At 41.0% G+C, this 19468-nt stretch overlaps 1 protein-coding gene across 1 annotated transcript in view; it reads right to left on the bottom strand.

The window, feature by feature from the left end:
- The window catches only part of MCCC2 (methylcrotonyl-CoA carboxylase subunit 2), a 64937-nt gene that overhangs the window by 32746 nt on the left and 12723 nt on the right, over positions 1 to 19468 (bottom strand). Inside the window, exons 4-7 of the mRNA XM_067031111.1 lie at positions 18131 to 18232; positions 15878 to 16005; positions 12572 to 12684; positions 541 to 654 (exon numbers count right to left, since the gene is read on the bottom strand). Of these exons, the coding sequence (XP_066887212.1) occupies positions 541 to 654; positions 12572 to 12684; positions 15878 to 16005; positions 18131 to 18232 (457 nt within the window). The remainder of the gene's footprint in view (positions 1 to 540; positions 655 to 12571; positions 12685 to 15877; positions 16006 to 18130; positions 18233 to 19468) is intronic.

Genomic DNA, 19468 nt, shown 5'->3' with positions numbered 1-19468 from the left:
GAGTAGCCAAATTCATAGACAAAGTAGAATCATGGTTGTCGGGGCAGTGAAGGAGGTGGGGAACAGGGAGTTAGTGTTTAATGGGGACAGAGTTTCAGTTTGGGAAGATAAGAACATTCTGGAGATGGATGGTGGTGATAGTTGCACAACAAAGTGAATATACTTAGGGCTTCCCTGGTGGCGCAGTGGTTGAGAGTCCGCCTGCCGATGCAGGGGACACGGGTTCGTGCCCCGGTCTGGGAAGATCTCACATGCCGCGGAGCGGCTGGGCCCGTGAGCCATGGCCGCTGAGCCTGTGCGACCGGAGCCTGTGCTCCACAACGGGAGAGGCCACAACAGTGAGAGGCCCGAGTACCGGAAAAAAAAAAACAAAACAACAATAACAAAGTGAATATACTTAATGCCAGAGCACTGTATACTTAAAAGTGGTTAGAATGGTATATTTTATATTATGCATGTTTTACTTCAATCAAGCAAACAAGTAAGCAAACAAGACTATGTTCTTACCAAAAAGAAACAAACAAACAACTAGCTTCTTACCAAGGGAGGTCCTCCCAAGAAAATGGTACCCTGCTTGCGTACGATGATGTTTTCATCAGCCATCGCAGGCACGTAAGCTCCTCCTGCTGTACAGGAGCCCATGACCACTGCTATCTGGAATCCAAGCACACAAGAAACTAATGCAGTACAGCTCAGACAGTGAATTTACACAGTCCCTGGATCTATAGTTCCACAAACACTGCAGTACCAGGGGATATTACTAGCTTGTACCTATGTTTCTCTCTTTTCTTTTGGCTGTGCCACGCAGCTTGTGGGATCTCAGTTCCCAACCAGGGATTGAACCCGGGCCACGGCAGTGAAAGCCCAGAACCCTAACCACTAGGCCAACAGGGAACTCCCTGTGTTTCATTTTTAAAATGGAGTCCTCTAAGTGTTTAGAATAGTTTCCTAACTTTTGTATCAAAGCATTTTGAAGGACTTATGTCACACTTTACAAAGCTTGTGGACAATCTCCCTGTTAAAGAGAAGACTGGCCAAACAGACCTTTACCCTGAGCAACTAATGGAGAGAAAAAAACTCACAATCCACCCATAAATAAGCAAAATTATATTGAAAGGACAACTTTTAAATCTAATAATAGTAATAACAGTAATAGTAAGTCCTCTAAACAATTGCCACTTACCTCAAAGGAATACTGAAATAATTCTCCAAATGAGTAATGATAATTTTGTGTTACCCTGAATATAAGACCTTCTAAATATAAAACTAATGTTAGCATCACAATTGAAAATCTTGCTAAAAAGAAAGCCCATTGTGTTGAAGCTGCGTGATGCAAACCTGAGGGTTCACAGTACTATTTTCTCTACTTTTGTGTGTGTTTGAAATTTTCCATGATAAAAGCTTAAAAAAAAATTCTTGCTTAGAGATTAGCATGACACATAATAAATATGGGTTTTGCTGATTACCCCTAGACAGGAATAAACAATATCACAGAGAAAAATAAGAGATGTGGTGCATGTTTTCTTAAATTATCACATGAAAGTAGATTTTGCTAATTCCAATATGCCATCCGTTTTCCTTCTAGTCATACAAGTATCTGTTCTGAAAAAAAAAAAAAAAAATGCCACACTAGTATTAATCCAAAAGTGAAAGGCAGCATGAGTTAACATTTTTCCATCTAAATGGCTGCCACAAAAGGCATTTTCCCCTATTTCATGTAACGTTATGAAAAATGGCTGTAACATTTCTTTGTCAACATACTACAGAAGTGTTTATCACTTATGGTTTTGCTTATCAATCACCCAGTTTTTTTTCTTTCAGTTTTATTGGAATATAATTGACATACAGCACTGTATCAGTTTAAAGTATATAGCATAATGATTTGACTTACATATAGCATGAAATGATTCTTAGTAAGTTTTAGAAAATATCCATCAGAGACGTTGCTGGCGGTCCAGTGGTCAGAACTACGCACTTGCACTTCAGGGGACTCGGGTTCAATCCCTGGAGGAGGAACTAATATCCTGCATGCCGTGTGGCAAATTTAAAAAAAAAAAGTGGAGCCTAACCACTGGACCTCCAGGGAAGTCCCCAAAATTTTTAAAATAGAAGAAAAATGTTTTCCTTATGATGAAAAAACCCCTTAGGATCTACTCGTAACAACTTTCATATATAACATAGAGCAGTGTTCATTATATTATTCATATTGCACATTACATCACATTACTTATTTATCTTATAACTGGAAGTGTGTACCTTTCGACCTCCTTCATCCAATTCCCCTTCCCCCAATCCCTCGTCTCTGGTAACTACAAATCTAATCTCTTTTTTTATGGGCTTGTTTGTTTGGTTGGTTTTGAAGTATAATCAACCTACAGCACTATGTTAGTTACTGTAATACAACAGAGGGATTTGATGTTTCTATATATTTCAAAATGATCACCACAATAAGTCTAGTTACAGTACATCGCCATGTAAAGATATTACATAATTACTGACTATACTCCCCCCACTGTACATTTCATACCCACGACTCATTTACTTTACAACTGGAGATCTACACCTCTTAATCCCCCTCACCTATTTCTCTCCCTCCACCCACAGACCACCTCCACACAGAAGTCTGATTTGAAGATATCTATGGCTAGAAAAACTCTTGCCCACAAGCACAAGGAAACATTCATCATAGCAGTGTTTATAACAGCAAAATATGCAAATAGCCAACATGTCCATCAATACAATATTTTGAAAGGGATACTGTGGATAAATAAATTCTTTAAAAATCTGAGGCAAAAAATAGCACAGGAAAGGTTAGTACTTCATAAATCCAAGTGGAGGGTACATGAGTGTTCTGGTCTATTATTCTCTGTACTTTAAGTTTGAAATATTTTATGAGTTTTTCTTTAAGTTTACATTAGAAGCAAAGGACACAATTTCACCTTATCACCCTGTTCGCTGCACTAGAACACTAGAATCCACTATCCAAAAAAGAAGTCAAGGAACTAGAGAAGAGTCACAATGATGTAAGAATATGAAAGGGGACAATTTTTCAAAAGTAAGCTCTAAAGAACTAAAGAGGCACAGCAGGGTTTCATGAAAACAACTATTGAGCAAAAGGAGAGAAAAGAGCAACTGCCACCAAGTGGTGGTCTAAGACCAAGGACTACGGGTTGAGGGTGTGGGGATGGAGCAAACAAAGACGAATTATCCTGTCAAAATGTCGCAAGACAAAAATGAGGGAAATGGGGCTTCCCCGGTGGCGCAGTGGTTGAGAGTCCGCCTGCCAATGCAGGGGACACGGGTTCGTGCCCCAGTCCGGGAAGATCCCACATGCCGCGGAGCGGCCAGGCCCGTGAGCCATGGCCGCTGAGCCTGCGCGACCGGAGCCTGTGCTCTGCAGTGGGAGAGGCCGCAACAGTGAGAGGCCCATGTACCGCAAAAAAAAAAAAAAAGAGGGAAATGAAACTAAATGTCATCCTGTCATCTCAGGGTGGAGAGAAAAGATGTACCAATTTAGCAGAAAAGTCTCTCAAGTGAATAGCTGACAAATTATTAGCACATAAGGCAAACAACAGTCTCTCCAGCCCTCAGATCTTCCAATGTCCATCTGAGATGGGCAGTCAGGGTTTTGATCATGCTGCAGCCCCATTGTACCCTGCAGCTCCAAGGGGCAGTGCTGCCGGACTCCACATCAGGGACCCATTTAAACCCAAGTCCCACCTCCTTTGATTCTTCTGTCTTGCTGGCTGATCTTTCCCCATCTCTGAACCTAGACTGGGGTGGGTGGGTGGAGAAGAGAATACCGTACTCACTTTGTATTCTCCCCTATCTTGTTTTTAAAACTTATGGTTTGAGACCTCCAAGCCCCTTTTTAACTATCACAAATGCTCTCTCACAAAACGAATCTTACCATATTCCTAAGAACACTTCAGATGTCTTTTTGCCACAGAATCTCCGCGATCAAAGAAATCAACAATCCACTTCTCAGAAACCAGGTGAGGCATCACAAACACATACAGAAGACTTTTGCTCAGTAACAGAGTAGGAAACTGTGGTAGGCAGCTTCTAAAACGCCACCCCCCTGCCCTGTCATACTAGACTCTTGGTATTCACTTCCTGTATGATCACATCCCCTTGAGCGTGCGGTGGATCTGGTGACATGCTGCTAATGAATGGAATATGTCAAGTGATGGGACATCACTGCTGTGTTCAGGGTATGAGGGACCGTGTCTCCTGTCTTGCTGGCCCTCTTTCTCGCCCACCTGCTTGCTCACTCTGATGCAGCTAGCTGACATGCTGTGACATGCTGTATGGGGAGGCCCACAAAGGAAAGAACCTACAACAGCTCATAAGGAACTGAGGGGTTTCTGCAAAGAACTGAATCCTACCAACAGCCACATGAATGAGGTAGGGGGCGGAGCCTTGAGAGGACTGCAGTCAGTCACATGATCCAGCTAAGTGCAGAGCTCGAGGATCCAGCTAAGCTGTGCTCAGACCCCTAATCCACAGAAACTGTGAGATAATAAATGTTGTTGTTTTAAACTGTTATATTTGGGGGTAATTTGTTCTGCAGTAATAGAGAACTAATACAGAGATCAAAAAGCATCTCCCTTAAGTGACTGCAATTGAGGCCCATCTGAAGACCTAGGATAGTCTCTGTTTCAAGTGCTTTGTTGTTGTTGCTCTTTAATGTATCTGTGAACTATTCCTCTAGTCCAGAGATGGGAGACAGACCAGCATTAGCATTCTGCACCATCCCAGAGAGTGATGAAAATCCAAGAGAAAGACGTGGATAAACCTTGAAGCCATTATGCTAAGTGAAAGAAACCAGGCACAAAAGACCACTTAGTACAATTCCACTTATACGAAATGTCCAGAATAGGCAAATCCATAGGTTACCAGGGGCTAAAGGGACTGGGTAGAAATGATATTAACTGCCAGTGGGTATGGCATTTCCTTCTGGAGTGATAAAAGTGTTCTAAAATTGAGTCAACCCTGTAAATACCCTAAAAACCATTGAATTATACATATTAAATGAGTAAATTTTATGGTATGTGAATTATAGCTCAATAAATTACACCTCAATAAAACTTATAAAATTTAAAAAAATACAAGAGCTAGAGTTAGTAAGTATACAGGAATCAAAATTTTCATCAATAAGAAAGAGAGGCTATTCTAGTTCCAAGTATCTAACAGACACAAAACTTAATACTGCTAAAGCAAGGACTTACCTGGTGGCACAACGGTTAAGAATCTGCCTGCCAGTGCAGGGGACACGGGTTTGAGCCCTGGTCCGGGGAGCTCTCACATGCCGCGGAGCAACTAAGCCCGTGCGTCACAACTACTGAGCCTGTGCTCTAGAGCCCGTGAGCCACAACTACTGAAGCCCACGCACCTAGAGCCCATGCTTCGCGACAAGAGAAGCCACTGCAGTGAGAAGCCCGTGCACCACAACGAAGAGTAGCCCCGGCTCACTGCAACTAGAGAAAGCCCGTGCACAGCAACGAAGACCCAATGCAGCCAAAAATAAATAAATTTATAAAAACTATATATATGTTGCTCAATAGAAATAAAAGAACACAGTTAAGTCACCACTGTCACACAGTCCCCTCTTCTGCATTTAATTCTGAGCCCTTCACTCACAGAACAGAGTGAACGTGCACCAAGAGCTCCGCCTCTGTGTCTACTGCTGCTTCCAACAGAGCATGGGGACCACAGGGCCCAAACAGCACCGATGACTTTCCACATCCCAAAGCATTCGTCTGTAGTACAATGAAGACCTTACACTGGGCCACACTGGACAAAAGATTCAGAACCCCAGAAAGATAATTCTGCCGCTTTCTTCTACTAAAGGGACATAAGGAAGCTGCATGACCACAAGCTGTTCTGACCGTGCTCAGAGTACAGGTTTGGCCGCGTGGGCAAATCCCTGGCACTATGTCTGGAGAGACATGACTGTGCCCCTCATCTGCATCAGAACAAAAGACAGCTCCCACGAGTTCCACTGAGAGGCCACCAGCCACCCTGTCGCCAGTGAAGTGGGCCTGCTCTGTGACAAGGACAAGCCAAGAGATCCCTCTTGCAGGATCAGGAGGCCCATGGCAACTCAAAAACTTGAATCCAGAGCAAGAAAACAGCAAGTAGGCTAAGAATGATATGTAACTGACAGTAACAATCTTTGTCATCACTGGCACAGACGGCACAGCAAAAGCTGGAAGTGAAAGGAAACGAGAGGCTACAAAACAGAGGCAATAGTCTGGAAAAACTTTGGACAAAATTTCATTACCCTCCAGGTCTTGCCTGCACAAGTAGAGACTGGTTCTCATCACACCAAGAACAAATTACATATTGTAGGTCAGCAGCCTGCCCTATGGAAGGGGTGTCTGAGAGGGAGTCAAGAGGTTTTATACCCAATTCTGAGAAGCTGTGTGAAATTTAGACCTCCATCTTTCCACTGAAAAATTGCAGAAGACTATCTAGTTCAAAGGCTCTCTGTGATAAATGTAATAGAACTTGGGGAGGGAGATTTCCAGTTGCTTGGTGGAAAAGCCATTAAAATTATAATATGTTTTTTAAATCTCTCATCTTTCTTCTTTTTCCATTCAAAGTATTGTAGAAAGCAAATACTGCCTGTGTCACTTTTTTCTTCCTCTACCTAAAGAGTCAACATTAAAAAATAAAAGCCATAATACACATGTATCTATTTAATGGCTGTCCAGAATTTAAGAACATTATCAACTATACCAACGATCACACTGCTGATCCTAGAACGTGCATGCTTACCTGTGCTCACTGGATAGGATGAAATGTACACAGAGAACAAAAAGTCCATCTCACCGAGAACATTCTGTTTCTTCCTCAATCTTTTTATCAGAGAGCCTCAAAATAAAACAAAACAAAACAAAAAAACAGTGGTTTCTTCTACCCCTGACCCTATCTGGCTTCATGAGCAGGTTGAAATGCATTTAAAAAATAATAATATACAGTGTTTATCCTAACTAGGACCCTCAAAACAATTACCAAGGCCTGAAGCAAAGAAAATAAATTTCAAAAATAATGAGCTAAGCCAAGGAGGGAAGAGGGAAGTTAAGAAAAGAGGAAGGGAGGGACACTGGAGAATAATTTTAGGTATCTCCAAAAAGAAGAACAAATAGGCAGAAGTGCAAAGAAGAAAAAAGGGGGAAAGGCCTGAGGAGCTGCAACTAAGCATAGCTAGGTGAATAACAGCTATTTCAGAAGAAATAAACTGGTAATAAAAAACAGAAACATTTGCTGCTGGTGTGGTAAGGATCACAGTAAAATGAGGAAGAGAATTAATGCATCAGAGCAAACCAGTCTAAACTAAACTCTCACTAGACTATAAAAATTAATGGTAATGTAAGACTTGAAGAAAACAAACACCAAGATCCCACTTCTGAAGAGAACTATAAGTCTCACATTTAAAAAGCTAGCAACAGGGGCTTCCCTGGTGGCGCAGTGGTTGAGAGTCCGCCTGCCGATGCAGGGGACGCGGGTTCGTGCCCCGGTCTGGGAAGATCCCACATGCCGCGGAGCGGCTGGGCCCGTGAGCCGTGGCCGCTGAGCCTGCGCATCTGCAGCCTGTGCTTCACAACAGGAAAGGCCACAACAGTGGAAGGCCTGCGTACCGCAAAAAAAAAAAAAATTAAATAAATGAATAAAAATAAAAAGCCAGGAACATGGGAACCACATCAGGAAAATAAAAGAAGCACAGCCCCAAGATCATCACGGCATCAGGCATGGATTTGGAGAAGGACCAGAGAAGGTATCCTCGGGACATGAGGCTCAGAGGAAGACCACTGGACACCAATACGCCAAGTCTTTAAACTTCAAAACAAACCAGGGTCCTAAAACCTACCAAAAAGTAAGGGAAAATGAAACAGAAGAGAATACAAAGGTAACTACCTAGTTACTGTTTTTTCTCAAGTGCAAAAACAAAATTGTTGAACCTGGGAGGTCTGTAGGAATCTGGCCACATCTTTACAGCTGCAAAAATATAGGAAAAAACAGAGATACAGTTGTCAAGAGACATACTTCTTAGAAATCAGTGGATAAATGGACTTACAAAAAGGGCAAGGTTAATAACATTAAATAAAAACCAATCTTGGGGAGGAATAGGAATTGAACAAGTAAGGGAAGCTAGTGCTCGCTATCAAAATGCACACATAACATAACCGCAGTTACAACAGTTATTGCTTTATGTAGAAAATACAAAAAATTGTTAACAGTCCATCTAAACCAAAGTCTTAAATAAATAATAAAATATATTGGAAATTCCCTGGCCATCCAGTGGTTAGGACTCGGCACTTTTACTGCCGTGGCCTGGGTTGAATCTCTGCTAGGGGAACTAAGATCCTGCAAGCCATGTGGCGCAGCCAAAAATAATGATGATGATGGCAATAATAATAATAATAATAAACATACATTAAAATATAGGAAATAGAACTACTCAGTATGTTAGGTATCACTTTAATGGTTGTTAAGGAGTTTCACTCAAATAATAAATTATTAAGTAGGTAAGTAAATGCATTGGGATATAAACAATCCAATATTGTCTCTAATCTCAAGTGGCATAGAGTCTAGTAAGGGAAATTAGTCAGGATATTCTAGATAAAAGGGATAAATGCCATTAGTAAGGTATAGCTCAAGAATTATGGGAGTTGGGGGGAAAGATCACTTCCGGTAAGGGATTGTGGGAAGCTTTCCTGGAAAAGGTGGCATCTGAGATGCACCTTGGAAGATGGGTTGGAGACTCAGATCAACCCATATGGAAGGACTGGGGGAAAGAGAGTCCGGCATGGACCGGAGCAGAAACTCATAAAGGTCACGATGCACATGAAAAATAGCAAGCGCTTCAGACTGAAGGCAGTTTACAATGCATGATCAGTAAGGCTAGAAAGTTAGGTTGGAACCAGATCACAGCAGGTCTTACGTATCAGGCTGTGAAGTTTGGTCTGGAACAAGGGAACTAGATAAAGAATAACCTTATAGTAATGTGTACAATAGACAGAAAATGCCTGAACTAACTATGGTGATGGCAGTAGGAATGAAGTGGAGAGGACCAATCCAAAGGTAAAAACCAACATGACTTGATTCATCAAAGGTTTACTATGTATTGATTATCTGCCCAGCATCAAAAGAGCTCCCAGGGGTACAAAAATAAGGAAGATATATATTTCTGACCTAAAAGGATTAAGTAGGGGAAAAAGCAGAGAAGAGTCAATGATGACATCAAAGTTTCAATCCTAGAGAAAAGAGCAAGAAGGGAGTACCATCAACAGCACACAGAAACGTGGGTGAAGGAACAAATCAGCAGGAGCAGCTAAATATGGAATGTCTATTCTGAGCCTCTGGTACCAGCAGGAAATCTAACCAAACAACAGAACCCCAAGGCTAGGTGGAGGTGGAGGGAGGCCAGGACCAGAGAATGATCATGGAAATGACAGGTATGTCATTAGCTTTTATTAAACTACTAAGGACAAGTTCTTGAATGGGGTTGGAAGGATTAAATGAAGAGAGTGGGAGAAGAAGGAAACCAGTGGCACGAAGCCTAAGGAGAATTTCAAGAAAGGGAACAATAACAAAACCAACAGGTTGTACAGCGTGAGAATCTCTAGGAGGTTAAGGTTAGCGGGACCCTCTGAGGGCAGAAAGGTTTTTAGGAAAGTGAGTCAGGAACGAAGATGCTGGGCCAATCCTTAAGAAGTCTGGTAATACAGGGAGGGAGAGAAGCTTCAAAAACAGCAGAAGCTAGAAAAGGTCCTTTTCTTTGTGCATCCTTTTTTGCTACTTTTTCCTTTAAAAAAAAAAAAAGAGGAAGTCAACATGATTATTGGCTGTGAGGAAAAAAATTAAGTGGATGTGAAATTTTTTTTTTTTTTTTTTGGTACGCGGGCCTCTCACTGTTGTGGCCTCTCCCGTTGCGGAGCACAGGCTCCGGACGCGCAGGCTCAGCGGCCATGGCTCACGGGCCCAGCCGCTCCGCGGCATGTGGGATCTTCCCGGACCGGGGCACGAACCCGTGTCCCCTGCATTGGCAGGCGGATTCTCAACCACTGCGCCACCAGGGAGGCCCGATGTGAAATATTAAAGCAAAAGAGAGAAAGAGGTTTAATGATGAAGCACAAATGAGGGACCAGTATTAAGATTATAAATGACAAGTCTAGTCTTGGAGAAGAGAGACAATTCTTCCTGGGATCAAAAAAAAAAAAAAAAGACAGAGTAAGCAGTATTGTTTTTAATAGAACAGTGCTCACACATGACTTTCTCAGTAAAGTACGAAGCAACAGCTTCAGTGGCGATATCAGGTTTATAGTTCATATATTGGGGAAAAGATGAGACAAGGCACCATGGACACTAGGATACAATAACAATTAGATTTTTTTTTAATTCCATGAGGTTCATAAGAATATAGGAAGGCAAACCTCAACCACAAACTTCCTATTGGGGTGAAATAGAAAAAATAAATGCTGAGAAGTGGCTCATTTAAAGAAATACTGATGTTAAAGTTTTTAGGAAACAAAAATTAAACAGGCAAACTGAAGGCATTCAGTCAAATGCCCCTTAGATATTTTAGATTTTTTTTAATCATAAGCAGATATTGCTTATTCAAAATTATAAGGACACTTTTAATTTTAAAAAGACCTAGTTTTTAAAGCACTTCAAGCTTCAGGTTCCACAGGAGCAGAGACCCTACCTGGTTTTATTCATCTAGTACAGGGCCTGGCTTAGAGTAGCTTCTCCATAAATATCTGTTAGATGTTGGCTGACGTTTTATATAGTCCCACAAAAGCTACATGAAGAGAAAGAGCACAGAATAAGCATGCAAGGTGGCAGAGGTTTACAGTAAGTTGAATGGTGCCCCTCCGCGCCCCAAATTTGTCCACACCCAAATCTCCGGAACCTGTGAATGTGACCTTATTCGAAAAAACATGGGTCTTTGCAGATGTAATTAAGTTAAGGATCTTCAGATAAGATCACTCTAGAGTACCCAGGGGCACCCTAAATCGAGTGACAAGTATCCTTGTAAGGGAGAGAGGGCACAGAGGAGAAGACCATGGGAAAACCAAGGCAGAGAGTGGAGTCACATAGCCACAGCCAAGGGAACGCCTGGAGCCATCAGAAGCTCCAAGAGGCAAGGAACAGAATCTTCCTTAGAGCCTTCTGAGGGAGCACGGCCCTGCCGCCACCTTGATTTCAGACGTCTAGCCTCCAGAAACTTGAGAGAATAAATTTCTGTTATTTTAAGCCACCCTGTTTGTGGTAATTTGTTACGGCAGCCCTAGGAAACTAATACAAGTTTCGTATAGCTATATAAATTATAATACCAGGTTAAATGGGCTAATTTCCCCTATAAGACAAAAGATCACAATAAGAATTTCATAACAGAAAATGGATGCAAGGGCCATCTGTGCAAAAGTGAGCAAAGCTGAAGTTTCTATTTAGATAAACAAAGCATAGATATACGCAAGGTCGCCACATAACAGTAAAATATATAATAAATAATAACAACACATTGTATTGGTAGATTATAAAGAAGAGAGATAATTGCAAGTGATGACTAATTAATTAGAATACTAATAAAAATACTACAAACTTAAGAAATTCAATAACAAAACAAAAACAAAGGAGTTGCAGCAGTATTATGAAGTATTTCAAACATACAAAAAAGATTAGAATAGTAAAATAAATATTCTTTACCTAATACCCAGTCTTAATAAATCTTAACATTTGGTCAAACTTACTTCTGAATTTTTTTAAAGGAATAAAATATTTCAGATACAGTTGAAGCCTCTATAGACCTCCTACTTGGTCTTTATTCTCCTCCTCCCTCCCACCTCAAAGGTAACCACTGTTCTAAAGTTGAGTCTATCATTTCCACGTACCTGTTTATACATAATAGATTATTTGATATATTTAACACTTGCATACATAGCAATTTGTTATACATTTATTCTACACTTTTTTTTTACCCAACATATTTTTTGAGACTTATTTCTGTTGATGCACACAATTCTAGTTCATTCATTTTAACAGCTAACTATTGTAACTCTCCTATGAATGGCATTTACTTTGTTCTTTAACTTTTGCTATAACACACAATGCTACAAGGAACTTTCTTGTACATATCTCCTCATACATATACTAGAATTCCTCTAGAGTACAGTCCTAAAAAAGCAACTTTATTCAGTGTTCTTTCTTTTTAAAAACTCTTTTCCTTTGGTAAATAACCTTTATTATAGCATAACAGTATTCCCATATTTAGCAGATGAATCTGACTGGAGATATCCTTATGATGCTTTCTGTGGAAAAAGACTAAATTCTGTATTAAATTCTGTTCTGGAAATTCCCTGGCAGTCCAGTGGTTTGGACTCCATGTTTTCACTGCCAAGGGCCTGGGTTCAATCCCTGGTCAGGGAACTAAGATCCTGCAAGCTGCATGGCACAGCCAAAAAAAAAAAAAAACCAAATTCTGTTTTAAGTCATCTCAGAATACCTGGTTAGCAAAGACATTTGATGCAAAAAGCAATACATCTCATTAATGAGAAATTACCTGTATAATACTTTTAGAAGACATAACTGCCTGATTATAGAATATGCGGCCAAAGTGATCTCGATCTGGAAATACCTCTGCTTGTCGAGGTAAGTTTGCTCCTCCCGAATCAACTGAAGAGAAATAAGTACATCTCAATGAACAAAACGTGCTACACACAGAAGACTTACCTCAATGATAACATCAGTTCTTAACTACATTTGCAAAAAACTTGCCCTATCTTTCTAAACTCTTCTATAGCCTCTGTCTCCAATCCTTCAACACAGCCCCCCAAAATTTACTGCTTTCTTCAAACACATTAGGCTCTCCTACCCCTGTGCAGAATTCTGCTTGAAATGTTTAGGACATTCTCTCCCTTGAGGATTAGCCCCAGAAACACCAAAAATCCTTAAACCAGTTCAGATAAAATTGGATCTTTCTCTCTTTTAAAACAATCTGAAAATCATCTACAGAATTCATGTGATAATTTTATTGCACATTGCCTCTGGTACTCTTTTTACTGCAGATTACAGTGGTGGATAAGAATGTCAGCTGAGTTCAAAACAGAGCTTCGGGGCTTCCCTGGTGGCACAGGGTTGAGAGTCCGCCTGCCGATGCAGGGGATACGGGTTCGTACCCCGGTCTGGGAAGATCCCACATGCCGCGGAGCGGCTGGGCCCGTGAGCCATGGCCGCTGAGCCTGCGTGTCCGGAGCCTGTGCTCCGCAAAGGGGGAGGCCACAACAGTAAGAGGCCCGCGTACTGCAAAAAAAAAACCAAAAACAAAACAAAAAAAAAAACAAAAAAAACACAGAGCTTCATTACTTCACAGCTGTGTGATCACAGGTGTGTTTCCGAACCAGTCTACTGCCTCGGTCTCCCCACCAGTGAAATGAAGGTAACAGTGGCTATCCCATAGGGTTGTTATTGGGATGACATGAAATAGTGTATGTGAAGCACTTAGCTCAGCACATACTGTGAGTGCACAGAGTGAACGTTACAAAGTTAGCTAGTCTTATACCTATCACTCTTGCCTACAACCACTAAGTCTTCTATTGATATTTAATACATTAAAGACAGAGACACACAATACTCTTCACTGCATCCCCTACAGTGTTGGGCACAGCACCTGCAAGCAGTGGGGCCTCATTTGCTGTTTTCTATAGATGCAATGCAGTTCACACTCTGAGTCAACGAGGTAAATTCACTTTCATAGGAGAAAAAAATCTCATCAGTACCTGTTCAAATATCCATAAAAATGAACAGTATATACTGGCGTTTTTACAAACTAAGCCAATATCCAGGAAGTACCAATTTTAAACTGCCTTGCTTTTATGTTCTTTTAAAAATATCCTTAGGGCTTCCCTGGTGGCGCAGTGGTTGAGAATCCGCCTGCCGATGCAGGGGATATGGGTTCGTGCCCCGGTCCGGGAAGATCCCACATGCCGCAGAGCAGCTGGGCCCGTGAGCCATGGCCGCTGAGCCTGCGCATCCGGAGCCTGTGCCCCGCAACGGGAGAGGCCGCAACGGGAGAGGCCCGCATACCACAAAAAAAAAAAAAAAAAAAAATCCTTAGATTTAAATGTACTTTCATTCCAAATATAAATTTACTTTCATTGAATATTAAATTTCTTTAAATTACGTCTGCTCAAACTATGTACATAATCAAGCATTTAACCTAGTACCTGGCACTCAAGAGACCCATATATATTAGCTATTATTTTTTCATGGTTTGAATCCATTATAGTGAACAGAAAAACAAAATATTGGGTTGGTCAAAAACTTCATTCGTTTTTTTCCACAACATGGTTCTAACTAGTGCTTAGTTGACTTTAACTTCATTCGAAACAATTTTGTTAGATTGTATTGTGACAGATGTCATATCAGCAGTGCATTTAAAAAAAAACTTATAAAAATTGGTGAATTTTTGTGTAGCCATTTTAATATTGAAGATGGAAGAAAAAAGGCAACATTTTCAACATATTATGCTTTATTATTTCAAGAAAGGTAAAAATGCAACTGAAATGCAAAAAAAGATTTGTGCAGTGTATGGAGAGGGCACTGCAACAGATCAAATGTGTCAAAAGTGGTTTGCGAAGTTTCGTGCTGGAGATTTCTTGCTGGACAATGGTCCATGGTCAGGTAGACCAGTTGAAGTTGATAGCAATCAAATTGAGATATTAATTGAGAACAATCACTGTTATACCACGCGAGAGATAGCCGACATACTCAAAATATCCAAATCAAGTGTTGAAAATCATTTGCACCAGCTTGGTTATGTGAATCGCTTTGATGTTCAGGTTCCACATAAGTTAAGTGAAAAAAACCTTCTTGACTGTATTTCTACATGCGATTCTCTATGTAAACGTAATGAAAACATGCATTTTTAAAACAAATTGTGACCAGCGATGAAAAGTGGATACTGTACAATAATGTGGAACGAAAGAGATGGTGGGGCAAGGGAAATGAACCACCACCAACCACACCAAAGGCTGGTCTTCATCCAAAGAAGGTGATGTTGTGTATATGGTGGGATTGGAAGGGAGTCCTCCATTATGAGCTCCTTCTGGAAAACCAAACAATTAATTCCAACAAGTACTGCTCCCAATTAGACCAACTGAAAGCAGCACTCTAGGAAAGGCGGCCCGAATTAGTCAACAGAAAAGGTATAATCTTTCATCCGTATAACGCAGGACCCCATGTTTCTTTGATGACCAGGCAAAAACTGTTACAGCTTGGCTGGGAAGTTCTGATTCATCCACCATATTCACCAAACACTGCACCTTCAGATTTCCATTTATTTAGGTTTTTATAAAATTCTCTTAATGGAAAAAATTTCATTTCCCTGGAAGACTGTAAAAAGCATCTGGAACAGTTTTTTGCTCAAAAAAATAAAAAGAAGTTTTGGGAAGATGGAATTATGAAGTTGCTTGAAAAATGGCAGAAGGTAGTGGAACAAAATGGTGAATACAATTCAATAAAGTTCTTGGTGAAAATGAAAAATGTCTTTTATTTTTACTCAAAAACCAAAGGAACTTTTTGGCCCACCCAATATATAGAAGTAAAAAACACCATTCATGTAGAGAAAAAAGTGGCAAACCCCAAAGTACTGTCAGGGATTCTTCCTCAGTGATGTTATTATGGGTAGTGCTTGTTTACTTTTTCTCCCAGAGTTTTTAGCAAAGAATATGCATCTTTTTGTAACTATAAGAGAAGCCAACAGTTTTTTTTTAAATATCCATTGATAACGTCATATATATATAGTCTTCTAAACAATCTGGCATTTTTCTAGCTAATAATAGTTTATTTTACAATTCTCGTGACTTGCCCAAGTAAATGCAGGGGAGCCTGTTTTGCATCGCAATTTCTTGTGCCCGTAAGTGTTTCTTCACAGTCACCGGGTAGTAGGTACCTCCTTTGACAGTGGCATCATTGGCAACAATAATGCATTCTACTCTGAAAGGCAGAAATTTCATCGGAAAGAGAACATGAGAGAGTTCTTCAAAGTAAAGATCAATTGCATCTCATTACAAGACACTCCCAATACAGCCTGGCAATTTCTAGTACATATCCCCAGTGACAGCCATTAGTAGACAATCTTATGATATAAAAGTCTTAATCACTGTTCACATATTTATTTATATAAAATGAATCACTTTTAATAAGTTTACAAACTCTAACTTGATTTTTATAGAATCATCACCCCATATTAGTAGAGAAAAACTAACAACCTAAGCCACAATTTGTAATGGTTCTTTGAATGAAGGGGTCCTAACAAGATAATACAACAACAACCACAAGGAATCCAAGTCTTGGGGTGAGAAAATCCCTCATGATAAACCTTTAAAATTTCCTTTTAGGAAGGTAATTTTCAAAAAGAAAAACTGATCCATCAAAAGTATTTATTTTTCATATTTTCTTCATGTCACTGCCATATGCTTTTCTATAAGTACAACGCTTATCTTGCTTAAAGTAACAATAGGTACAAACTTTAAAAGAGTAGTTTGAAAGCATATACTGTAATGAGTCATTAGTGGTGCCCTTTCTCACCAAAACCAGTCTGTCAGGTACCATGGCCCACAAGTAACACGCAAGAAGCAGGGAAGTGAATGAAGAGGGCCAGTAAGGGAGCCTGCTTAGTATCGCCAGGAAACCCAAAGATCAGAGGCTCACTTGAAACTGGAGAGAACAACAGTGTGGTCTTTACAAAAGTTAATCTTTATATTTATGATGTTTTTTTACCTCACTTTATATTCTATAGAATTCTAAAAAGAAACTTATTGAATCCTTGCTGAAAATGAAGTAGAGAACAGCAGCTGAGCACACAGCCTCAAGTAGTGTTGTACTTCTTTTATTAGGGTATGTGGCTCTTCTCCTTTGAGCATCAATTTTATTCACTAGGTTATATATAAAGCCTTTTTCCACGTTATAATAAACATTTTATAGAGTGGGATGTACATGTTTAATGACTTTAACATTGAACAAACTAGATTTCAAAAGGAATTTAGGCTTTGGCGGGTGCTGGGCCATAACCCCACACCTCCAGAGTATGGTCACTCCTCTATCCTGGGGGTGCTGCACTAGAAAAGCTTAAGAAGCTCTGGTACAGGAAAGAGCCCAGGCTATGAAGTCAGACAAAGCTAGGCTGAAATTCTGACTCTGCCACTTGCTATATATACGACCTTGGACAAGAGACATAACCACTTTTACTTGTCTTATTAAAAGGTCAGACATGTTACAGAATGAGAAATAAAATTAGGCCACAAAAATACTGTATTAGACATCTATTGGTTTTGCCTACCCAGCATCTATTATTTTGGCAACAAAACTAAACTTTCTTTCAGAAACTGCCCTTTCTCTATTTTTGATCCCTGAGGTTCTGGGGGGACTGACCCCAAAGCCCATCTTCAGAGGTGAGCGCAAGCACCAGGCCTTTCTACTCAGCGTCCACGCTGTGGGCTCAACAACGGGGTCTGGTGCCAGGCCTTCACCCTCAGCAGCTCTCAGCCCACTGCAGCTGCCCGGCTGAGAGCGCAGAAGCCGGCGACGCCTGTGGCCAGCTCGGCCTGCCTAGGAACAAAACCAAAACCCAGCCTGTGACATGGTAACACTGTCTGTGCTCCTCGACCCAGCTAGGCCCAGACTTATCAGTTAAGAGAGTCAATAAATTCTTTTTCGGTTTAAACTAGTTTGCACATCTATCATCTGCCAGAGAAAGAGTGCTGACCATACTCAACCATATGATTATGTAAGAAAGGTCAATTTCAATTACTATGAAGTACTACTTTAGACCTTTTAAACGAGTGAACTCTTTTTCAGTCATACTATCCAACACTAGAGCAACTCTAGTGAAAAGATAAAATCAGTCTTGTCCTGGCCCTTGCCTCCATGGAATCTCAAGAGCTAAAATGCACACACTCCACAGCTGAATCTAACACATGTCTGGGTAGGGAGCCTCAGTCCTAAATAATATCACGAGCATAAAACTCACATGCTCATATGCAGAGCAGTGAGTGCTGGACACCCTGCCTCTTTGGCCTGCTTCCTGAACCACATGGCTGAGTGTGGGCAGAATACTCACCCTGACACTCTCCCAATGCCTGTAATAATGCCACCGGCGGGGACTTCCTCATCACCATACAACTGGTAACCGGCAAACTGGGATAATTCCAGGAATGGAGACCTGAACGGAAGAAAAGATGTTGCTTGAATTAATGTCGTTTTTCAAAAAATCTTTTTTTTTTTTTTTTTTTGTGGTACGTGGGCCTCTCACTGTTGTGGCCTCTCCCGCTTCGGAACACAGGCCCCGGACGCGCAGGCTCAGCAGCCATGGCTCACGGGCCCAGCCACTATGCGGCAAGTGGGATCTTCCCGGACCGGGGCACGAACCCGCGTCCCCTGCATCGGCAGGCGGACTCTCAACCACTGCGCCACCAGGGAAGCCCCCAAAAAATCATATTTAAACAGTTAACATGTGGAAAAGGAAATTTTTTTCTTTAATGGGGCAATGTCTCAAACATGTGTGTTGGACATAAAATCTACAAAAAGAATGTCAAAAACAAAATCTAGAGGACTTCCCTGGTGGCGCAGTGGCTAAGAATCTTCCTGCCAATGCAGGGGACACGGGTTCGAGCCCTGGTCCAGGAAGATCCAACATGCCGTGGAGCCACTAAGCCTGTGTGCCACAACTACTGAGCCTGCTCTCTAGAGCCTGCAAGCCTCAACTACTGAAGCCGGTGTGCCACAACTACTGAAGCCCGTGTGCCTAGAGCCCGTGCTCCGCAACAAGAGAAGCTACTGCAATGAGAAGCCCGCGCACCGCAACGAAGAGTAGCCCCCGCTCGCCGCAACTAGAGAAAGCCCACGTGCAGCAGTGAAGACCCAATGCAGCCAAAAATAAATAAATCAAATAAATTTAAAAGAAAAAAAAATCTAGTGTGACCACCCTGGGGATTTATACAGTATAGCCATACAAAGGAACACTAGGTTCTTATTTTTAAAGATGTTGTACAGATGTGTTTATTAATATCGAAAGAGAATAGCACCTAACACTTATGTAGCACCTACCACGTGCCAGCCTCTCTCCTAGGAGCTTCAGAAACACTAACTTATTCATTCCTCAGAACTACCTCCTGAAATGGATCCTATTATGATCCCCACTGACTGATGAGGAAACTGAAACACAGAGATTAAGTCAGTTGTCTAAGGTCACACAACTACTAGTAAGTGGCAGAGCTGGGTTTTAATAAGCTCTGTAATAAGGGACCAGGCTTTTAACCACTGTATTTTTCTCTCATTTAAATGTTCAGGATATGCTGGGGAGACGGGGGTGGGCGGGGGGTTATAAAACACCACATTTAGTATGATTCCATTTTTCTTTAAAAAAAAAAAAAAAGTGATTCACATTTGCATAAAAACA

Source organism: Kogia breviceps, chromosome 4 (assembly GCF_026419965.1).
Source record: "Kogia breviceps isolate mKogBre1 chromosome 4, mKogBre1 haplotype 1, whole genome shotgun sequence".
Taxonomy (NCBI): Eukaryota; Metazoa; Chordata; class Mammalia; order Artiodactyla; family Physeteridae; genus Kogia; species Kogia breviceps.
Note: the sequence above shows the minus strand (reverse complement) of the source record. Positions and strands in the feature narration are given on the sequence as shown.